At 43.5% G+C, this 24,536-nt stretch overlaps 1 protein-coding gene across 6 annotated transcripts in view; it reads right to left on the bottom strand.

Moving 5' to 3' along the window:
• Positions 1-8,447: 8,447 nt before the first annotated feature.
• LOC126194269 (uncharacterized PE-PGRS family protein PE_PGRS54-like) overlaps positions 8,448-24,536 on the bottom strand; it is a 55,319-nt gene continuing 39,230 nt past the window's right edge. Inside the window, exons 3-7 of one of the 6 annotated variants that reach the window (XM_049932754.1) lie at positions 22,554-23,183; positions 20,238-22,448; positions 15,326-15,355; positions 12,965-13,012; positions 8,448-8,705 (exon numbers count right to left, since the gene is read on the bottom strand). In XM_049932754.1, the coding sequence (XP_049788711.1) occupies positions 8,653-8,705; positions 12,965-13,012; positions 15,326-15,355; positions 20,238-22,448; positions 22,554-23,183 (2,972 nt within the window). In that variant the 3' untranslated portion in view covers positions 8,448-8,652. Of the gene's footprint in view, positions 8,706-12,964; positions 13,013-15,325; positions 15,356-20,237; positions 23,184-24,536 lie in introns of all 6 variants that reach the window. The other 5 variants (XM_049932757.1, XM_049932753.1, XM_049932756.1 and 2 more) reach the window with 5 other exon arrangements.

Here is a 24,536-nt window from a genome sequence, read left to right as displayed (position 1 = left end):
TGTGCATGCCTATACTACTTTCTTTGGCGATTCAGTGTATTACTTGGTACAGAAAGTTGGTTTAAGCTCGAAACTCACAACAGTAAGATTTTTGGACTGAATCTGAAGGTACAGGCTAATAAGAATTGGAGGTTGTATGTTCGTTGCAGTAGAAAAGAAACGGTTATCCACGGAGTTAAAAATTGAAAATGTATGCAAGAGTATTCGCGCAAAAATCAGTATCATTACTGAACATATACTTGCAACTCGGTCCTTCCATTGACCAGCAGGTTCACGCTCAAATGAACCCGAAACTTGAGAGAACATTTCAGCTCGTTAGTCTATATTTTCCGTAATTATACTGTTATCTTTGGTGGAGACTTGAATTATCAAAGAATCGACTGGGACAACTACAGTTTTGTAACTGAAGAGCGTGACAAGACGCTCTGCACAATTATAATAAACGCTACGTGTGATAACTGCTTAGAAGAGATAATTGCATAGCCCACTCATCACGGGGGGGGGACTAGATGTAATACGAATAAACGATGTCTACATTGAAATTGAACCTAGTTGTGGGTCCCTGAAGAAACCGCGACTACTCCATAACAGATGTAAAACAAAGCCGGCCGGAGTGGCCGTGCGGTTCTAGGCGCTACAGTCTGGAACCGAGCGACCGCTACGGTCGCAGGTTCGAATCCTGCCTCGGGCATGGATGTGTGTGCTGTCCTTAGGTTAGTTAGGTTTAATTAGTTCTAAGTTCTAGGCTACTGATGACCTCAGAAGTTAAAGTAGCATAGTGCTCAGAGCCTTTTGAACCACTTTGTAAAACAAAGCACAGGGCTATAGACAGCAAAATGGTGACTCTTAAAACGGTGAAACATTCAACGATTATCATAACAGAATCTTACTGGAAGGCCTAAAAATACCAGAGAAATTCCGCTCACCAGTGAATACTATAAGTGGCACCAAAGTTAGTGTCCAGACACTAGTGGGCGTCACAGGAGCTGAAACTGAAGCTAGCCCTGCAAAGACAGGAATTCTGAACATTATTTTCAATGTTTCTTCACATAGGAAGATTCAGGAATGTTGGCCAAGTTTAATTCTCTGTCACTGTAATAACGGCCGATACAGACAAGTGTGAGTTTCACTGAGAAACATTTGAAATCGCTAAAACTAAACAAAGGCCGGAGGACTCAATGAATTATTATCAGATTCTATACATAAATTGTGGATGAATTATCTTATATTTTAACCATATTAAGGCTAAATCCCTCTAAAAACACACTTTTCCCAGTAGTTTCAAGAAATTTTAGGTCAGCCCGTAACTATAGGAAGCAGAGCAGAAGTGATCTCAAAGTTACCGTCCAATATCATTGACATTCATCCGATGTAGATGTTTATGACGTATTCTGACTCAAACCTATTGTAGGATTTCGAACAGAATGAGATTTTCTTTGACAACCACTATGGCCTGGAAAAATTTTGATTGTGTGACATCCATCTTGTACTTTTGTCACATGAAATCCTGAAAGCCAGGGATCAAGAGTATCGGTTAGGTGCAGTATTTGATGAATTCCAAAAAGCATTTGACTCAGCATCAAATCTACACTTAGTAACAAAATTACCATCATATGACGTATCAAACGAAATTCGTGACTAGGATGAAGATTTCTTGGAAGGGAGGGCGCAGCAAGTTATCTTGGCTAGAGAATCATCGACAGATGTTACAATAACTTGAGGCGTCCCTCAAGGAAGCATGTTGGGACCCTTGCTATTCATGCTGTATGTTCATGACCTTACAGATAACATTAATAGTAACTTTATACTTCTTGCAGACAATGCAGTCATATTTATAATGAAACAGTACCTGAAAAAATTTCACAAGTATTCAGTCAGATCTTGATAATATCTCAAAGTTGTGCAAACAATGGCAACTCGCTTTAAATGTTCAGAAACGTAGGACTGCGCACTTCACAAAAAGGAAAAAACTAATAATTTCTTATAATTAAAATAACAGTGACTTACAAATGGAGCCAGCCAAATCACACAAGTACCCGGGAATAATAATTTGCAGGGATGTACAATGGAATTATGACATAGCAGGTGACATGTCCGACTCATCAAAATAGTCCTGAGAAAATGCAATCAGGCTACAAAAGAGGTTGCTAACAAAACACTCGTTCGGCCCATCCCGAAAATTGCTCAAGTATGTGGGAACTGTACCATACAGGACTAGCAGCCGATATTGAACATATACCAGGATTGGCAACTCGAATGGCCATAGGCTTGTTTTCCTCACGTGGGAACATCACGGAAATGGAGAAACACCTGAACTGGTAGATGGTGAACGATATACGGCAAGCACAGCTCGAAAGTCTACTTGCAGACTTGTTTTGTAAATAAAACTGCTTTTTCCTGCTGCTAGTTACTTTATTTATCCCATACGCCGGGGGGACGTGTGGTGGTTTCTTTTACATCCTGCCGGATGCGCATATATCAGGGAGGATTTCGCGGTCGGCCAATGAAAGGCGATTGAAGTTTTGCTGGGAGAGGTCGTGGAGGGTGTGGAGATGTAGTGTTGGAGGAAAGTGGTGGTAGAGATGCGGCACAGTAGCAAAACAGGGAAGAAAAAAATGGCTCTGAGCACTATGGGACTTAACTTCTGAGGTCATTAGTCACCTAGAACTTAGAACTACTTAAACCTAACTATCCTAAGGACATCACATACATCCATACCCGAGGCAGGATTCGAACCTGCGACCGTAGCGGTCGCGCGGTTCCAGACTGTAGCGCCTAGAACCGCTCGGCCACTCCGGCCGGCGAATCAGGAAAGAGGGAGGCAACTAGGAGGTGGGTAGTGACGAGTTAATGGGTAACATGGAATATTCGGAGGTGTTGAATATGGAAGGCAATTTCTCAATATGGAAGAGAATTTCTCAATATGGAAGAGAATTTTTTGAGTTGGTATAGGATGCCGGTGGATCCGAAAGACTAGGCGGAGTGCAAGGCGTTCAAGTATCTGTAGAACGTGATAAAAAGGGGGAGGAGTCCAAGTCCATACCATATTTCCGTAGCATGTAGGTACACATCACATAGGAAATGATAACTCCCCAGATACTCAAAAATTAAATAAGAGCATTTCTGATAATCTATTGTTACAATTTATCACAATATTGTCCGCCCCTGGTAGCTGGGTGGTCAGCGCCACGGAATGTCATACCTAATGGCCCGGGTTCGATTCGCGGCTGGGTCGGAGATTTTCTCCGCTCAAGGATTGGGTGTTGTGTTGTACTTATCATCATCATTTCATCCCCATCGACACGCAAGTTGCCGAAGTGGCGTCAAATAGAAACACTCGCACCAGGCGAACGGTCTACCCGACGGGAGGCCCTAGTCTCACGGCATTTCCATTTCCATCACAATATTTTGACTCATGATTCTAAATTCCCATTAACTCTAATGTTCATATTAAGCACATATAAGGGGCAGTGAAATGAAAACGAGACAGACTTTATAACGAGCCTGGTGCAGAAGTTGGTAGTGCAGGTAGGTGTGCGTATAGAAGTTCCCTCTATCGGCAGTTAGGAAGGAACAGCGCGAATTTTCACCGCTGTGACATTTGTCTCTTAGACGTGCTCGGCATGAGATCAGCGAGTTGGGTATGCATCCGACTTCACTATGGAGGTCGGGAAAGACGAACAGCGAGGTACTTCGGGGTTTCTGACTGCGGTGGGAGTGTCGGGGGTGAAACTCAGCCCCGAATGTCTGCTGTGTATGGCAAAGACAGTATGTCACGCGTGCGTGTGTTTGCATGGAGTAACGATTTCGAGACGGTCGGGTCTCACTGAAAAACAGCAGACGGTTAGGACAGTCTCATTGTGTCATTAAGCCTTCTGTCATTGCTCCCGTGTATGCTGCTGTCAGGAATGACCTATGGTGAATGGTGGAAGACATTCGGCTAATGCTGGGCAACGGTCACGCTACCTCTCACGCCATCACGACAGAGCATCGGAGGTTCCGAGGAATGTGTGCGCAGTGGGTTCGCCACTGCCAGACGGAGGAGCAGGCTTTGAACAGAATGGCGACGTCAGTGCAGCATCTGGTGTCTTATCACGATGAATAATATGTCACGTATTGTTGCGGAAGATGCAATATTATGCCACCATTCTGAGCAGGAGAGCAAGCGTCCGAGCCAACAATGGAAACACATGGATTCACCCCCATCGCAAAAAAAAAAGTCGTGCGCATCAGCTTCGCGAAAATCATGAAGACCTTTTTCCTTGACTGCAAGGGCCCGCTGCTCATTGACTTTCTAGAACACGGCGGCCACAACTAACGCAAAGTGGTACGTGGACACTTTCCACAATTTGAAACGTGCTCTCAAGTCCAAACGCTCAGGAATGTTGACGGATGGCTTCAATCTGTTGCAGGATAAGGACTGTTCACAAATTGCCAAGGTTGTTTCGACTACTCTGACCTGGACCGGCTATTACCATGGGCCCTACTTTATGCTGACGACGTGATGCTGGCAGCAGAAAACAAGCTTGATTTGCAGAGCTAAACTCAAGAATGGAGTGACCGGTTGGCACAACACGGTTTGCGTTTTAATTTGAAGAAAACAGAGTACATGACGTCAGACAGACATGAAATGGGAACCATCACGATTAATGGTGAAGATCTGATTCGTGTGAGTAAGTTTAAGTACCTTCGTTCCACGACCACTGTTGACGGCCGACTCACCGGAGAGATGAACACCAGAACTCAGGCAGCCTGAATGAAGAGGCAACCGCAGGTTGAAAGATAATTTAAAATCAAAAATCTGTCTCACTGTCATCCGACCAGTCACCTTGTATGGTTGTGAGTGCCGGCCGACTACAGTTGAGACAGAACGCCCCCTAAGGGTAATGGAAACGAAGATGCTGAGGTAGGCACGGGCCTCACCATGTTAGATGACGTTTCCAATGACAGTATTAGGAAACAGTTTGGTGTTGCACCGATCCAAGACAAGACGCGTGAGAGTCGTCTTCGATGGTTTAGGCATGTCATATGGGTCGGTGATGACTCTATTGCCAAGGCGGGTTGCACACTTGAAGTCGTCGGCAGAAGACCCAAAGGACGACCTAAGGAACGTTGGGCTGATACGATTCATAAAGACCTTAAATGCTTGAACATCCACCCAGATGCAGCCCGTGATAGAGCGAAATGGAGACAACGGACCCATGTAGCGAACCCCGCAGGCACTCGGGACAACCGCTGAAGAAAAAGAAGTTTCGACTGCGCTGCAGTAGTTTTTCTGGGAAGTCCTTATACATCCTCCTCACAGTCCCAATCCCTCCCATGCGATTTCCGTATTTCTGGAGCCGTGAAGAAAGGTACTCGTGGCCGTCGATGTGCTTCGGGTGAAGAGGTGCACAACTGGGTACAATCATGATTCTGTAGGCAACCGCAAACATTTTTTCATGGAGGCACTGACCGTCTTGTCTCATAGTGGGATGAATTTATTAACAGTTATGGCGATTACCTTTGAAATAATAAACAATTTTCTTACTTTTCTGCCGTCTGTGTCGTTTTCAGTTGACTTGCCCTTATGTTTACTTTGCCAATATATAGACAACTGATAGTGTTCTCTCTAAAGTTACGTAAATACTTAATATCAACCATTAGATAAAAACATCAGCTGAATAGTGTAACAGAAAGGGCAGCGGCTTTTGCTCAAAGTAACTGATTTTTTCTGATATAAATATACTTTTATAAAGTAATCTAGAAGTAATCAGCATAATTGTCAATGTGGCTAGATTAGCACTAGTCGTAGATTGTTGTTTGTCAATGTACTTTATAGAAGCAGCCTGCGTTGCCTGTTTCCGCTTGAGTCATTTCACATCCCTGGAAGCTCTCATCCCTGAAGGGATTCACTAAACATGATGAATGAATGAATAAGACTATTCAACATTCTTCTTGTATCTATATTCCCAGCAGTACCTTTTTTTAAAGAATAATAAGGATTCAAACCGCAGGCGCACTATGGGGTGTTGGTAGGTAATGCCTTATACACCACACACAGATCGCTTTTGTACAGAAAGGAAAGTGCCTAAAGTGGAAATCCCTTTTTTATGTTCATACAGACTTCTTGATTTTGGACTTTCGTAAAGGTTTTAACCCAGTTTTTATCTTGGGAAAAGCTCATTCACAACATTAAACCATAAGTTTGCTGTTTTATTTATTTGCACAATAATTAAAACTGTAATTAGTAACGAAATGATTTTGTAACGTTGTAATAATTACGTGACAGTTTAGCTCTTATTTTCGCTGCAGGCATAACATAAGAAGAAATTAGATACTGGATCTATACTTCTCAAGAGTCTGTTCTCGTCTTCCTTATTTCATAGATTATTTTGTTTATTCCTTCCTTACGCCCTGGAAGAATATGCGTTTTCTAAAATTTCTAGGTGATGGTAAATTGTATATTACTACTGATAACGAGAGTGCTCAAAATTTTGAAACACGTGCACAGCAAACATTTTTCATGAAAAATGGTAACTTCACGCTAATTCTTTGGCTACATTCTAGGGCTTTAAAAAGAGAAAAGAAGTGTTTCTGCATTGGCTGTGTTCTACTATCAACTGTTGCGCTATTTATGCTAGAAGATGTCAAGGATTTTATTAAGCACTACTTATACAACTACTTGACGTAATAGTTGCACAAACGGTATTGCAATTAAAATATTTACATAGCGGCTAAGGACTACATATCGCTTGAATGAATAAATACGTAGGTTGTAAATTAAATAGTGGCAACAGTGCTGTGGAGACACTGTGCAATGGAATCTACCATCGTCGCTGATAGCAGATGTTGTTGACATACCTAAATTATCTCCGAGCAAATGGACTCGCCCCTCCCACTTCACCAGCGTGCGCACAATCGAGGGAAACAGTCCCTTGTGAGCGAGCCGTCTAACATAACGGTGTCACTATGTTTTCGAAAAAGGAACACCGGTGTTGGATCAAGATTCAATGTGCCGGGGGTCGTACAGCACGACAGTGTCATCAAGATCTTCAAGAGGTGTGCGGGGAATCGGCATTGTTGTAAAGAACAGTGGAACGTTGGGTAAAAGCCTTCAACGAAGGTCGGAAAACTGTGGCAGACATACACAGGGCAGGTCGTTCAAAAATGGTTCAAATGGCTCTGAGCACTATGGGACTTAACATCTATGGTCATCAGTCCCCTAGAACTTAGAACTACTTAAACCTAACTAACCTAAGGACATCACACAACACCCAGCCATCACGAGGCAGAGAAAATCCCTGACCCCGCCGGGAATCGAACCCGGGAACCCGGGCGTGGGAAGCGAGAACGCTACCGCACGACCACGAGCCGGGCGTGGGAAGCGAGAACGCTACCGCACGACCACGAGATGCGGGCATAGGGCAGGTCGTCCTAGCGTCTCTGAAGAAGAAATGCATCCTGTTGCCGCGTTAGTGGACAGTGATCGATGCCATACGATTCGTGAGCTCGCCCACGAAACCGGATTAGCGCATACGACTGTGCATTGCATCCTGAAGGAACGCTTGGGCACGCGAAAAATTGCATCACGATGGGTTCCGCATGACTTGACGGAAATACAGTAATGGATGCGTTACGACGCTGCTCAGACGCACATGGAGCGCTATGAGAGCGAAGGAGAGGCTTTCTTATGCGGTATCGTAGCACTGGATGAGACATGGGCCACATCGTACGAGCCAAAACTGAAACTCCTATCCAACGAATGGCGTGATTATGGGTCGCCGCGAAAGTCGAAAGTGCGTCACAGCCACAATATGGTGAAAGGTATGACGATTCTCGTGTACGAGTGTGATTGGGTTATCCTAACGCATTACGTTCCTCCACGGCAGACTGTCAATGCACAGTATTACTGTTCGTTTTTGGAGCATCACCTGCGACCAGCTTTGCGAAAGAAGCGGCGACACTTTCTGCGCAACCCACCCCTCATTCTGCACGACAATGCGCGGGCGCATACAGTGCAAGCTGTGGCTGCTCTCTTCGGCCGACGGGACTGGGAAGTACTGTACCACCCACCATACTCCCCGGACTTAAGTCCTTGTGACTTTGATTTCATTCAGAAGATGAAGAACCACTTCGTAGCATTCGCTTCAGAACTGTTCCAGAGATTAGACAGGCAGTAAACCGCTCTATTCGCACCTTCAACAGAAAAGGCTCTGCTAAAGGTATGCTACGCCCTCCACATCATTGGCAACGGGTTCTACACAACGCTGGTGACTACTTTGAAGGACAATAACAGGTGGAAACATGCAACTCTTTTGTATTGGTTGTGAATAAATAGTTGTCATTATTTAAGTTCCATCCCTCGTATATGAAATGTAAAATTTATGTTTTGGAAATATTTTAAGTATTAGTAAATCGATATCATTTGTACCAAAAATCGAAAGAAGAAATGAAATACACTCAAATAGTATGAAAAATTTATTTCGCGTAATATGAAGAGATAATGACAGATCAGTACTGTTGTCTTTAATATCACATGGTATCACATAAAATCGATGAATATGTCTTTTTGACACATGGACGGAAAACCACAATTCCTGGTGATGTGACTGATGAAACGGGTCGAAAAACCAGGCCCAGCTGAAAGGCGGGCCCAGTCACGGCGGTTGCTCAGCGGCCGTACGCCTTGGGCCCTTTGGAGTGTCCGCCGCTGCCACTGAAGCCTGCAAAACGCAGAACATCCTTGTCAGGAAGAGAACTGCATACAAAAAAGACAGTGTATAACTTCACAAATGTTCTCAAGTGTACACAGGCTCGACAAAAAATGACTGCTGCTCACTGAACGTGGAATGGACCGAAATCGGCTGTCTGTGTCGTAATATAGAAGTTAGAATTAGAAATGGCAATCGTATATCGCTCAAAACTGTGAGCATGAGCCGTATTTTTCAGACATTTCGTATCACCTGAAATTTATGTGCTTACCGTATGAATTTTATTATGCAGGGTGAAAAGTATTTAAACCGACAAACTCTGGGAGTTTGTAGGGGACATCTAAACAAATATTTTTCCCTAATGTCATTTTTTCTTATGAGGATTATTTAAACCGGTGGAGGCCGTATTACGATCTTCAGTTGTTAGAGGCTGTATTACGCTCTTCGCCGGCCGTTGTGGCCGTGTGGTTCTAGGCGCTTCAGTCTGGAACCACGAGACTGCTACGGTCGCAGGTTCGAATCCTGCCTCGAGCATGGATGTGTGTGATACCCTTAGGTAAGTTAGGTTTAAGTAGTTCTAAGTTCTAGGGGACTGATGACCACAGATGTTAAGTCCCATAGTGCTCAGAGCCATTTGAACCACTTTTTTTACGCTCTTCAGTTGTAGGCAACTGCTGTCTCTGTTTACTAATGGAGCGATACACCTGGAGTGAGTACATTGATATGGTTGGTGCGTACTACGTAGCGCACCACAACGGACGAGCTGCACAGCGGGTTTATCAACTACCCGCTCCCTACAAGACAACGCATGTGGTTCCAACATGACGGGGCGCCGGCACTTTTCAATCGTCGTGTGGGTCGATTCCTGGACCGACGGTTCCCAGAAACGTGGACTGGCAGAGGTGGTCCTGTACCATGGCCTGCTCGATCCCCAGATATGTCCCCTCTGGACTTTTTTGTGTGGGGAGAGATGCGCAACCTTCTTTACGCAACTCTTGTTGCATCAGAAGAGGATCTGGTTGCCAGGATAGTAGCAGCAGTAGGAACAATTCAGGATCCTCCTGGGGTTTTCAGACAGAACATGATCCGAGGTGTAACCTTTGTTTACGTGTCAATGGAGGCATTTTTGAAAATCTACTGTAATTGAAATTGGGTTGTGTTAATGTGCTGTCTCTTGGTCATAAAAAAATGGAAAAGTGTTTGTTTAATTAATTTGCCGCCAGAGAAATCTTCCTCTACCGGTTTAACTACTCCTCATACGAAAAAATGACATTAGGGGAAAATATTTGTTTTGATGTTCCCCACAACCTCCCAGATTTTGTCGGTTTAAATACTTTTCACCCTGTATACCGTCCTAACCAATATACATAAAAATGTAAATGTTTCTTTGCTTAATATTTAAATCTGTAAAAGTTCTTTACCGATTACTTTCAAATTACGAGACAACATTAATTCAAATACGTACGTGTTTTTGTATACCTACTAAAGCGCTACATATAATGCATTAATATGCATGAAAATCTATATAAAATTGTAAATGCTCGTTTGTTCAATATCTTACATCCCCGAAAGTTCTTCACCGATTCCTTTGAAATTTTGACAAGACGTTGCACACGCGTGTTTTTAAATACCTATTTTTAATATATATAAAAAAATATTTAATGTATACGTTATTACCAAAAATCTCAAAAAATTATTGACCAATTTACTTTAGATTTTACACAATACTCTAATGAATATCCGGACAGACATAGGCTATATACTTTCAGTACTTACAATATATAAATACTTATATAAAATATGCGATGCTGTAACTTTCTTAGCAAAAAAGGAAAGTGGTGTACACGTCTTATTGGCTTATGATCAGAATACTACTACAAAATCTGAATTGGCAATAACAATGAACAAGGTTGAATGTCATAAAGAGGGAGGGAAGAAGAGATGGACAGAGAGATGGGAGGAAACGGACGTAGAAAGCGGGAGGGAGGGGTTGGATAGAGGAAGGCGGCTGGTAGAGGTGGAGAGAGAGGGAAGGGAAAAGATGAGCATAGAAAGGCGGAGGAGGTGATGGACAGAGAGGGAGAGAGAGAGAGAGAGAGAGAGAATTTTTCAATGACCTTCCGTCCTCCCTTCCCCCTCCCCCTCCCCATCTGCTCTTCCTGCTGTAGTTTCATCTGTATCTCTAATGACCATCTTGCCGATGAGACGTTAAACTTCCTTTTCCTTCGAATGCTCGAGACCCGGTGTTGTCCCTCCAACTGGTCTATACTGGTAACATCCACTCTGATTCTGAAACTGAATTCGTGTTCTGTCTATAGTGAACATGCTGCCAACTGGACATCAGGCGGGGAAGCAAGTATTGTGTTGACACGAACAGTTATAGCGTGTGCTAAATCAGCTGAGTAAGAGACGACATATTTCAACTTTTTAGCGAAGTACACTTCGGTCGTTTGAGACATGTTTAAACTGTAGATCGGACTGTGTATCGACCCCCGGTCCGGCATAAACATTCATAGCAGCATGTTCTTCGTTAATGATTAAAAGCATTACACCCAAGTCATCACTGCTACATCTATTGTCAAAGGGTGGTACTACAGAATCGTTGCAGAAGCTTTGGAGTAAGAAGACATGTAGACAAAATAGTGACAAGCTGCAGTTGTGTGGCTGTTGTTGGGGCACCCCCAGAGAGCTTCGTTGGCAGCGGAGCTCCAGAGGAAGCCAGCTATCCAGATTCAAGCACGTACAATGTTGATTCAGGGCGATGCGTTTTCTTATAGCCATTAAGATACTTAAGATGAACAACAATTAATTCTACTGATTAACTTCTAATCGTTGGGGTTCACAGTCGTATAGAAGTTTTTTAAAGACATCATATTCGTTACTGAACGAAATGAGGCAGTTCACATGTAAACAATGTACAAGAACAGTGGTTTACTGGGATTTGTGTGAAAGATGTCAACATTTCTAAGAGACTCATATTCAACGATGATATGTGTACATATGGGATATCGCACGATTTTTAAAGTTTGACGTGTGCCGAAGCACAGTCTTTTGCTCTGTGACACTTGATATGGCCTTAAGGGTGAAATTACAGCAATGAAGAAAAATAATTCCTACAGTCAATGTCGATTACGATATCTCTTAAAAAAATCTGCTATTGATTAAATACAGAGCGATTTTCTCCACCGTGAGCAAACTGTAGGGATTGATCTATGAGAGGATACGGGACAAAAAAGGTCTAACGAAATTATGTCTGGAAATGCATGTTTCTTAACAGAGACTGCGGTCTAATACGCGCTGTACCATGCAGCCACAGTTACAGTATGTGCTGAAAATGGTTTTCATGTGCCTCTATCCATGCGTGTAAGCGGCGTAGCAAGTTCTGTCTCACACGTTCACATCGACCAGGCTGCTTTCAAACAGTGTCAAAGACAGCATGAATACGCTGATTCAGTGTCTCCACATCTGGAACGGGCTCTCCGTACACGATACTTCTGAGATGGCCCCATAATCCATAACCATAAGGGGTTGAGATCCGGTGAAAGAGCAGGCTGTGCAACCGGATCCCCTCTTTCGATCCTTCGGCCATGGAAGACACGATTGAGATGCGTCCGGACGTTAATGGCAGAATGGGCTGGAGCACCGTCATGTCGCAGCCACATAACACTTCGTAGCATCAATAGCAAGGAAGCAGTGTCACCTGCAAGAAACGCCTATAGTTCGGGCCTGTTAGGCGATGTGTAAGGAAGACTGGTCCCAAAATACGGCCACCAATTATCCAGGCCCAACATTCCGGCTGCACCGAAGCCGATGATTCGCTGTCACCATATCATGGGGTTTCTGCATACTATCTCACAAATGACCGTTTGTTTCAGGCATGCACTCCAGTGTACCGTACTAAAAGTACACACTTTTATCTACATAAATCCCTGCTGTGATGTGCCTGGTCCATTCAAGATATACTGCATTTAAAACAAACACGATTTCATTTTAAAACTATAAAGGTTGTGGACCCTTAACACGAAGTTAATAAACTGTCCGTTAAACATAAAATTGTGATATCAACAGCTATTAAAAGCAATTCGTACGATATGAGGATTAAATGAGTCGTCGAATTTTTGTCTCGAGCAGTATTGCATCTAATCGATTAAGACTGGAGAGAACATCTAAATAAATTTATACGGCGATTGCACTGCACGAATCAGATATATCACGTATTACAACCACGGGTTTATGAAAGCAGACAGCGTCGCCATCTGTGCGCCACTTACTAGAACTGCTGCTGCTAGAGCTGGAGAAGCTGCCGCTGCCGCTGCCACCTGTTGACAGAAGTGGAGACGACGTTAGTTTCAGGGTCACAACAAAGCTGCAGGGAACTATTGACTATCACACTCGAACGGAGGCAGCAATTGTTAAGTTAGTTCTGATTCGGCGTGGAAGTCTTTGATTTTTTGTTGCGGATGGACAGTATCTATTCAAGGTTACCTTTTGGCTGCTTCTCCGACAGACCTGCTGCAGAGGTTGACAGTAAAATACACGGCGACCCGCTAGTAAATAAGTATGCCGAAGCTTACACTTTCATTCATAGTTTCCGTTGTACATACCTGAACTTGCACTCACGTAAATGTTAATGAAACCTATAATTATTACGAAGCAATGAGATTGAAGAACAGTTGTATAGATTAATTAATTAACAATGCAACCGTGAGTATACGAAAATAAGACACATGTAACGGATAATTTTGGAAGGATGACTGAAATGTGTCAATAGCGTCATGATTTTCGTATGTAGCTTTACTTGCAAAGTATCCCTCTGTTGTTCCTGCATGCCAATCCCACCCCACTCAGTCTTCTAGTATCATCTACATCCTATTCTATTCTCGTGCATTTTGCTGCTAGCGTAGGACTTGTGCTTTTGAAAGCTCGAAACTGTTTTTGCTTGTGTATATAAGTCAGTGATAGATATGTCATTTCAGCAAGAGCTACATTTCACTTCTTAGTATACGTATCTTTAAGTTTCGTATTTGACTAATGTTTCGAGATTTTCTGTTACAGGGTAAAGCGGGATCATAGTGTTTTAAGAAGGAGAAGGACGGGTGAAATAGCCAAGAGGCTAGACATTAGAGTGAAGCACGATCTTCATGCTCTTTTAAAGCATTCCGGAAAAAAGAAAATATGTATGTAGTGAACATTTATTTTTAAGAAAACGAGTAAATGCAAAACGGAATCGAAGAGGTTTTTTTTTTTTTTTTTAATGAGTTGACGTTCTACCAATTGGAAATATGTGAGCTTCATAAATGATTGAATAATAATTGATTACGTCACGATCACTTAAAATATGTCATGTTCACATTACTGGCTCGGCACCAAGTTGCCATCTTCATTTGTGATTAATCCACTAAAAAGCGTTGTCAGGATATATACCAATTACAGTTAGGCACCTTGAACGTAATGGAAGTCTGAATACGTCAATAAACGCCCATTATACAGTCACGTTGTAAAAGAGGTTGTGCTTTTTAGGTTTCATTGATAATGACACTGAACGTAGTTTCATAAGTTGAAGTGTTGGTCAGATGGTGGCAGCAGTCGAAAGAACGTCATACATAAAGACGTAATATTAAGCGATCTAGACGGTTTGATTCACAAGACTTTAGGGACTGATACAAATTAACAGTAACTCTATACACATGTCGTACCTCTAATTTTTCAAATCGTCTATAGCTTAGTCAGAAGCCGATCCGATCTGGAGAGCTTTTGTTTTTATTCTGACCATGCCGCGTGTATAGGACATGACGTCAAGTACTTTGTAGTTTTACTTGATGCTACTTTTCTTGGTTCATGAGTTCAAATATGTGGCTGTAGAATAATTTTACGGTATGACCAAAACAGTTGCATAAGCTTCACCAGTAGCTGTGCTGATGTTCTGTGACAACTTGAATCTGACCAGGAGTCGAAACCTGCAGTCCGCAATTACACAAAGAGCGCTTCCCTCGAACTCGGTTGGAGTGATGATAAAAAAAATTCGTAAGTAAATAAATGTGCAGTGAGGCAGTGGTTAATATTCACATCTGCTTAAAGAGAAGCCTACAAGATGTATGTTTCTCAACCCCATGCATAATTCTAATTACTTTCCTTTATGCAGTAAATACTTTTTGTCTGTGTGAAGAATTATCCCAGAATATTATCGCGTAAGACATCAGCGTATCAAAATATGTGAAGGAAAATGTATTAGCTTACTGACTTCCTCATCCCTAGTTGACAGTCATTGTTCTGGCAAAATTTGCCGAGCATTCGAATTTTAGAACGTCCACTACATGGTTTTTCCAGTTTAAGGTTTCATCTACATGGACGCTTAAGAACTTAGTATCTTCATTCCTGTTTATTATTTCTTGTTGGTTCAATAGGTTAATAGGAGATAATAAATTTTTGACTGCACAAAACTGTAACATAAAATAAAAATTTAAGAGAAACGCAGTTCACTGAGACAAAATAGCTTAAACCTCTCCGGGATTGTTGCTCAGTTATCTCATATGTGTCATTTTTGTATGTCGAAAATCAGGCAATAGCTATTCTTTTAGTGTACATTACTTAGTAATATTTTCAAAGAATACTGATTGACCGTGAAAACTTACCGAATCCTGGAGTTCCAAAGTTTCCTGAAACTGAAGAACAGAATACATTAGTGTTTTACTCATCTTTTATAAATACGCATTACAGTTAGTACTTTAAATTTAATAATGAAGTGAACTATAAATTGCAGTGAAACATGAAACTTCAGTTCAAAAATCATTCCAAAACCACACATTACTCAAGAAGCAAGTGTTTCGCCGTTCCTGAGAATTCAGCGCCTAAGTTGGTAAAACACGGGACGAAAATTTTAAAGAAAATGTTTCGTTATATCAAAAAAATTTAAAGCTAAATCTATGAAAATGGAGTTTCACTTCTTAGTTAAATATAAAGAAACATGTGTTAGGGGATGAAAGTTGCTACGAAAATATCATAAAAAAAACCGCAAAAGATACGATTAACAAACACCTTGGACTCCAGTTACCAGGACAGCTTTTTCATCGGAAGTATATTCGGAAAATACCATCCTTCTACGGCCTTATTTAACGTGAAAAGCTTAGAAGGTGTTGCAATTTGTGAACAATATAAAAATTCGATTAACGAAAAAAAATTTTCAGGCCAGCGAAGCAGCTGGCGCTTAGGTAGTAGTATATACGTATATAAAATAAATAACATGTCACAAGGGCTTAGAAGTCCGGTCATGGAAGTAAAGCACGGGTGGTAAAAAAAACAAATCCTTATATATATTTTCGTTTTACTGATGTGGTAAAAACTGCTTAGTATACATGATAGCTGATTTTTTTGTGGCTATCTATGTTTAGACTTGTCCTTCCAGATATTTCCATTATTAATATTATATTATAGTAAAGTGTCGCTAAATTAAAAAGGTTTGGCCACACAGATTGTAGTAGCTAGTCTCCTGATGGTTCTACCGAGGTTTCTTAATACACGACAATGATTACAGTCGTAATTGTCATTATTGTCATCAAAATTAGACAAGGAGATCTGTATGTGCAATATACTGGTGGTATTTACTGTGAATGACCCGGCATTCCGATGCAGCCAACTAAGTGAATGCCGTTGTTACTTGTGTATAGGTAATACGGCTAGTTTTCTGTATTTTTAGAAAACGCAGAGCATCACCTTTGAAAAAGACAGAATTACTGATAGTTATTTCAATAAGTTACCGACTGATTAATCGGTCAGAGCTATGGCAGCTACGAGGGGACTTCAAAATGTAAATCTCTCAGTATTTTGGCAGGTCAAATAGATTTTATTGAATACTGCACTATACTTCAAAGTGACAATGGAGCATCACACTATTATTCAGCCGAGTCATCAGGTCCATGTAAACAATGGTCGGAAGTCCTACCAGTCGATCAGTGCCTCTGATACAGAAATCTTCACCTTGGTCACGCAGTTATTGGAGAATCACTGTGTGAACTTCATCATCATGCAAAATGTATTTCTCCTCAGATGTTTTTTTTCGGATGGAAATCGCATGGTGCAGTATCTGGACTATGCGCCGGATCAGCATCATACACGCCTCTGCGACCTTGGTCTTCTACTCGTAATTCTGCGTATGCCATACTTCGAACTCAGCTACAGAGTCCTTACAATTCGAACGATTATTAAAAATGTTACAGACCAAAACGTATTAAGGAATATGATTTGGAAGTAAATCTTATTGCTTTTTCCCAATATCATAATGCTTAAAATCATACGTGAGTACGGAATCAACAGCTTCGTAATGGAGAATCAAAAGTCTATATATCTTTAAGAGATTTGATATCTGGGTAAGAGAGAAGTAATTCTGTTATCCGATGGAAGCGGACGAAAAACAAATGATGGTGTTCTCAGTTTTCTAGCTGAATAGCTTCTTTCAAATATCACCATGGTTTGACAAGTGCAGCCTGTATTTCGTAGAAGATCGTGAATGTGGTACTAGATGAACGCGAAAAATTGCAAACACACTGAATGTATCCGTGTAACGCCTAAGCATCGAGAATGGTGAACATAAATCTCATTCCTGCAGCTCATGAATGCCTGCCGTAATGTTTTCTATAAACTGGTAAAATAATTTGCCTTTACACATATAACATTTTTAAAGTCCAAATGCAACTGATATAAATACCGAGAAACTATAGCTTATTCTGTAAATGCAGGAACTTAGAAAAGCAAGACGAAGGTAACACCCTGAAGGAATTCGTGGATTAAAAAATACGACTTACTGTGACACTCCTATTATGGAATGTGACCTTTGAATGATACATACATCAGCGAAGAGAGCTTTCATGAGGATGACATAATTAATGCACAGTAACTATACCATCCTTTTTATCCAAGGAAAGAGGGATTCAATAAACAGCCTCATTGCTGTGACAAGTCCTTCACGGAAAAAGCCTCCGACCTTTATTACAGGTGGTGAAACTAATTGGTAACACTAAACTAGCTGTATGGACCGAGCTACTGAGCATTATGTCCAACGTGGAATCTCTCCCATTACTACTGGTTCCCATGAGAAAAAGAATACAAATTTCAGCTTCGCTATGGGAAGATGAATAAAATTACGATTCTAGTGCAGTACAATGAAAATCATTATGTGCGTCTGTTCACAAATGAGTATTTGTGATTGCTGTAACAAGATGACATGACTGAGTCCTCTAGCGAAAATAATTTACAAGTCTGTTCTCTGTCTCAGGTGTCATTCATTTTAGATTCTGAGACACACGAGAGAAATTACGATGATGATGAGGTACAAGATATACAGGGTAGTCCATTGATAGTGACAGGGCCAAATATCTCACGAAATAAGCATCGAATGAAAAAACTACAAAGAACGAAACATGTTGAAGGGGGAAACCAGATGGCACTATGGTTGGCCCGCTAGATGGTGCTGCCATAAGTCATACGGATATCAACTGCGTTTTTTTAAAATAGGAACCCCCATTTTTATTGCATATTCGTGTAGTACGTAAAGAAATATGAATTTTTTAGTTGGACCACTTTTTTCGCTTTGTGATAGATGGCGCTGTAATAGTCACAAACGTATAAGTACGTGGTATCACGTAACATTCCGTCAGTGCGGACGGTATTTGTTTCGTGAAACGTTACCCGTGTTAAAATGGACCGTTTACCAATTGCAGAAAAGGTTGATATCGTGTTGATGTATGGCTATTGTGATCAAAATGCCCAACGGGCGTATACTATGTATGCTGCTCGGTATCCTGGACGACATCATCCAAGTGTCCGGACCGTTCGCCGGATTGTTACGTTGTTTAAGGAAGCAGGAAGTGTTCAGCCACATGTGAAACGTCAACCACGACCTGCAACAAATGATGATGCCCAAGTAGGTGTTTTAGCTGCTGTCGCGGCTAATCCGCACATCAGTAGCAGAAAATTTGCGCGAGAATCGGGAATCTCAAAAAATGGCTCTGAGCACTATGGGACTCAACTGCTGTGGTCATCAGTCCCCTAGAACTTAGAACTACTTAAACCTAACTAACCTAAGGACATCACACACATCCATGCCCGAGGCAGGATTCGAACCTGCGACCGTAGCAGTCGCACGGTTCCGGACTGCGCGCCTAGAACTGCGAGACCACCGCGGCCGGCGGGAATCTCAAAAATGTCGGTGTTGAGAATGCTACGTCAACATCGATTGCACCCGTACCATATTCCTATGCACCAGAAATTGCATGGCGACGACTTTGAACGTCGTGTACAGTTCTGCCACTGGGCACAAGAGAAATTACGGGACGATGACAGATTTTTTGCACACGTTCTATTTAGCGATGAAGCGTCACTCACCAACAGCGGTAACGTAAACCGGCATAATATGCATTATTGGGCAACGGAAAATCCACGATGGCTGCGACAAGTGGAACATCAGCGACCTTGGCGTGTTAATGTCTGATGGGGCATTATGGGAGGAAGGATAATTGGCCCCCATTTTATCAATGGCAATCTAAATGATGCAATGTATGCTGATTCCTTACGTAATGTTCTACCGATGTTACTACAAGATGTTTCACTGCATGACAGAATGGCGATGCTCTTCCAACATGGTGGATGTCCGGCACGTAGCTCGTATGCGGTTGAAGCGGTACTGAATAGCATATTTCATGATATTTCATGACAGGTGGATTGGTCGTCGAAGCACCATACCATGGCCCGCACGTTCATCGGATCTGATGTCCCCGGATTTCTTTTTGTGGGGAAAGTTGAAGGATATTTGAAATCGTGGTCCACTGACAATGCCTGGCAACATGCGTCAGCGCATTGTCAATGCATGTGCGAACATTAAGGAAGGCGAACTACTCGCTGTTGAGAAGAATGTGGTTACACGTATTGCCATATGCATTAAGGTTGACGGACATCATTTTGAGCATTTATTGCATTAATGTGGTATTTACAGGTAATCACGCTGTAACAGTATGCCTTCTCAAAAATGGTAAGTTCACAAAGGTACATGTATCACATTGGAACAACCGAAATAAAATGTTCAAACGTACCTACGTTCTGTATTTTAATTTAAAAAACCTATCTGTTACCAACAGTTCGTCTATAATTGTGAGCCATATGTTTGTGTCTATTACAGCGCCATCTATCAGTTAGCGAAAAAAGTGGTCCAACTAAAACATTCTTATATCTTTATGTACTACACGATATGTAATAAAAAATGGGGGTTCATACAAAAAAAACGCAGTTTATTTCCGTCTGACCTATGGAAGCGCCATCTAGCGGGCCAACCATAGCGCCATCTGGTTTCCCCCATCAAGCTAGACAAGTTTCGTTCTTTGTAGTTTTTTCGTTTGACACTTATTTTGTGAGATATTTGACCTAGTCATGATCCACCCTGTATATATCCTTAAATAATTACATAAAGTGAATCATATCTCTCATCTACTCTCATTACAGAATATAAATAATATATGAAAAATTAATTACAGTGTAAGATAATACTTTAGTTCTTACTGGTGTTACTGGAAGAGTCAGAACCAGAGCCTCCAGTGCCGAAACTGCCACTGCTGCTGCTCGAGCTACTCTTGCTGCTGGAGCCTGAGCCACCTCCAAAGAAACCTCCAAAACCTCCAGGTGCTCCACCAAAGCCACCAGGTCCACCACCAGAAAGTTTGCCTCCAAATCCACCTCCACTGACTCCTTCACCACCGAATCCTCCAAAGCCTCCAGCTCCACCAGCACCTCCAGCACCACCTCCAAAACCTCCAGCACCACCTCCAAAACCTCCTGCTCCACCAGAACCTCCTCCTAAACCACCAGTACCTCCAAATCCTCCTGGTGCTTTGCTGCCGAATCCCCCAGGGCCTCCAATACCACCACCTCCAATGCCTCCAGTACCTACAAGGCCTCCACTAGAACCTGGGCCTCCAGGACCAAAGCCTCCAGCTCCAGCACCACCAAAACCTCCAGGACCTGCAGCTCCTCCAAGTCCACCAGCTCCACCACCTGCTCCACCTCCTATGCTGCCACTGCTGGCATCACTTTTGCTACTGGATCCGCTACCAGCACCTCCTCCAAAACCTCCAATGGCAGGACCTCCACTTCCTATACCTCCAAATCCACCAGCACCACCTTTTCCACCACCAAACCCTCCAGCTCCACCACCCAAACTTCCTGAAACTCCAAACCCTCCTGTTCCTCCACCTACACCTCCTGCTCCACCTCCATAACTTCCTGCTCCTCCAAACCCACCTGCACCCCCTTTTCCACCTCCAGCTCCACTTCCCAAACCCCCTGAGCCTCCAAACCCTCCAGCTCCACCACCCAAACCCCCTGAACCTCCAAATCCTCCTGCTCCTCCACCTACACCTCCTGCTCCACCTCCATAACTTCCTGCTCCTCCAAATCCACCAGCACCCCCTTTTCCAGCTCCAAAGCCTCCAGAACTACCGCCCAAACCTCCGGCACCACCAAAAGATCCTGCACCACCACTTGCACCACCTGACCCACCTCCAAAACCTCCTGCACCTCCAAATCCTCCACTGCCACCTTTACCACCTCCTAAACCTCCAGTTCCACTGCCAAGACCTCCAGCTCCTCCAAATCCTCCTGCACTACTGCCTGAGCTACTTGAACTTCCTCCAAATCCTCCTTTTCCACCAGAGCCAAAACCTCCAGATCCACCTCCTATTCCCCCAACTCCTCCATGACCTCCCACACCGCTGCCTGCACCACCAAGCCCTCCTGCTCCTCCAAATCCACCAGCACCCCCTTTACCACCTCCAAAGACTCCAGTTCCTCCGCTGAACCCTCCTGTACCTCCAGAGCCCCCAAAACCACCTGCTCCACTCCCTGAACCAGCTCCCCCAAATCCACCAGCTCCTCCTTTACCACCTCCAAACCCTGTCCCTCCACCAAGCCCTCCTGCAGCTCCAAATCCTCCTGACGTCCCACCAAGCCCCCCTGTACCTCCAAAGCCTCCTGATCCTCCACCAAGCCCTCCAGCACCCCCAAATCCGCCTGCTTCACTCCCTGCACTCGCTCCTGCCCCTCCAAAACCACCTGATCCTCCTTTTCCACCTCCAAAGCCGCCAGACACACCTCCAAGGCCTCCAGACCCCCCAACACCACCAAAGCCACTGGATCCACCACCTCCATAGCTACCTGCACCTCCCTTACCACCCCCAAAGCCACCACTTCCACCACCAAGTCCTCCAGTGCCACCAGAACCTCCAAACCCACCTGCTCCAGTTCCTGAGCCAGCACTACCACCTCCAAATCCTCCAACACCTCCTTTACCACCACCAAAACCTCCTGCACCTCCACCACTTCCAAAACCTCCTGCTCCTCCACTGCCTCCAAAACCTCCAGATCCTGCACCCCCAAAACCACCAGCTCCACCAAAACCACCAGAACCACCTCCAAGTCCTCCTTTACCTCCTCCAAATCCTCCAGATCCACCAAAACCACCAGATCCTCCTAGGCCCCCACCACCACCACCAATTCCTCCAGGACCTCCAATGCCACTTCCAAGACCTCCAGCTCCACCACCAATGCCTCCACTGGCAGCATCACTCTTACTGCTAGAACTGCTACTACTTCCAGCTCCTCCTCCTATGCCACCTCCAATCCCTCCAGAACCACCTCCTAGTCCACCAGCTCCACCAAAACCGCCTGGTCCCTTACCACCAAAACCTCCTGCTCCTCCACCAATACCTCCACTACCTCCTCCAAACCCTCCAGAACCGCCCCCTAATCCACCAGCTCCACCAAAGCCACCTGGTCCCTTACCACCAAAACCTCCTGCTCCTCCACCAATACCTCCACTACCTCCTCCAAACCCTCCAGAACCACCTCCTAATCCACCAGCTCCACCAAAGCCACCTGGTCCCTTACCACCAAAACCTCCTGCTCCTCCACCAATACCTCCACTACCTCCTCCAAACCCTCCAGAACCACCTCCTAATCCACCAGCTCCACCAAAGCCACCTGGTCCCTTACCACCAAAACCTCCTGCTCCTCCTCCTCCTCCTCCTCCTCCTCCCGCTCCTCCTAGGCCTACTGAACCGCTACCAAAACCTCCTGATCCACCCAGACCACCTGTGCCTTTTCCACCAGCTCCAAATCCTCCAGAACCCCCCAGGCCACCTGCACCACCACCACCAAAGCCACCTGAACCTCCCAAACCTCCTCCAAATCCACCCAAGCCTCCTGCACCTCCATGTCCTCCAGAACCACCCCCAAGTCCTCCCAAACCTCCAGAACCACCTCCAAAACCTCCAGCTCCTGCACCAGCCTGTGAGGAACTACTGCTTTGGGACCCTGTACCTCCGCCACTACCACCAAAGCCTCCAGGACCCTTGCCGTCAAAGATAAATCCTCCGTCAGGGCCGCCACCAAAGCCTCCTAGCCCTCCTGATATTGAACCACTACTCGAGGATGACTGTGCACTTGAGCTACCTGTAAAAGTCAAACAAAGCTCCATTATTCTTCAAATAAACTCCAGCAGGAAAAGTGTTGAGGCAATGGATAGTGCTGAAAAATATTGAGGTGTGTTGAACGATACTGGAACATTTTTTTATATGTTTGACTTCCTTTTTAACTTTTCTAGATCTTTATGGGTTACTAAATGTGAATACTTTCTCTGTGAAAGGATACTGTGAATAAATGTTTAAGTTTTCTTTTGGAGAGCTGTATTACTTCGGAGTTATTACGATAAACAAGCTTTGAATATTTTTTTGTGTATTTTATTGCAGCACACATCTTAAACATATTCCCTTGAATAGAAAAACTGTATGTATGCTCTTATTAAGCTTTTGACATAGGGACTACTGTGATAGAACATTTGTTAAAATCTGAAGCAAAACTTATCACACATGTATTTGGGAAACGCATATATGACACAAGAGCTGAATCTGTTGGTACATATCAGATTCGTTTGCACTATTAGCATCAGTAACATACAAATGGGAAGAATGTACACTGTGCTGGTAGTCTTGATTCTACAATTAGCATTTTATCCTGTTATTTTTTCGAATAGTTGTGCTTCATAGTATTGCAGTCCCCATTCGATTAAAAAATACAGGATGTTAACAAAAAGTGTCATATTCCTACAAGAGATAATATTAGTTAAAACTAGACAAAAAGTTCCTATAATGTCAATCTATCCTCTCATTTCCATATGTCTAAGTAGACACTACAGGAAATGCTGCATGTGGTTATCACACATCCTCCAGTCTTCCTTCACAGTGAATTATACGCTTTTTCAGATACGTCTTGTTCATTGGAAATCTTCACATGTACCGCACATTGTCGTTGGGTTGGGCACACCAATGCTGTTAAATGTTCCCATTGCGAGAAATTCACAGATTCAGGTCCAGTGAATGGGGATCTCATGCAGGTGGACCTCCTCGATCAACACATAGCCCAAGAAACGTTGTAACGAAGTAGTGGCGCACGATCCATAGGAAAGAGTGCGCCATAGTGCATGAACCAACGTCGTCGCCTTTCTGAAAGGGTGAAGTTCACCAACAGCGCTGGCAACTCTTCGCGCAAAAATCGGTGACACACAACAGCTGTTACACTGAGGTGTCAGAAGTAATGGGATTGTGTCGGACGTCCTTTTGACCAGCATAGTGCAATAACTCCACGTGGTATGGACTCAAAAAGTCGTTGGAAGTCCTCTTCAGAAATGCTGACCCATGCTGCCATGTTGCCAGTGCAGGATGTTGTGCACGAACTGACCTCTCGCTTATGTCTCATAAATGTTCGATGGGATTCATGTTGGGCGATTTGGGTTGCCAAGTCATTCGC

Source organism: Schistocerca nitens, chromosome 1 (genome assembly GCF_023898315.1).
Source record: "Schistocerca nitens isolate TAMUIC-IGC-003100 chromosome 1, iqSchNite1.1, whole genome shotgun sequence".
In the NCBI taxonomy this organism is placed as follows: Eukaryota; Metazoa; Arthropoda; class Insecta; order Orthoptera; family Acrididae; genus Schistocerca; species Schistocerca nitens.
This window is presented reverse-complemented; position numbering and strand designations above follow the sequence as displayed.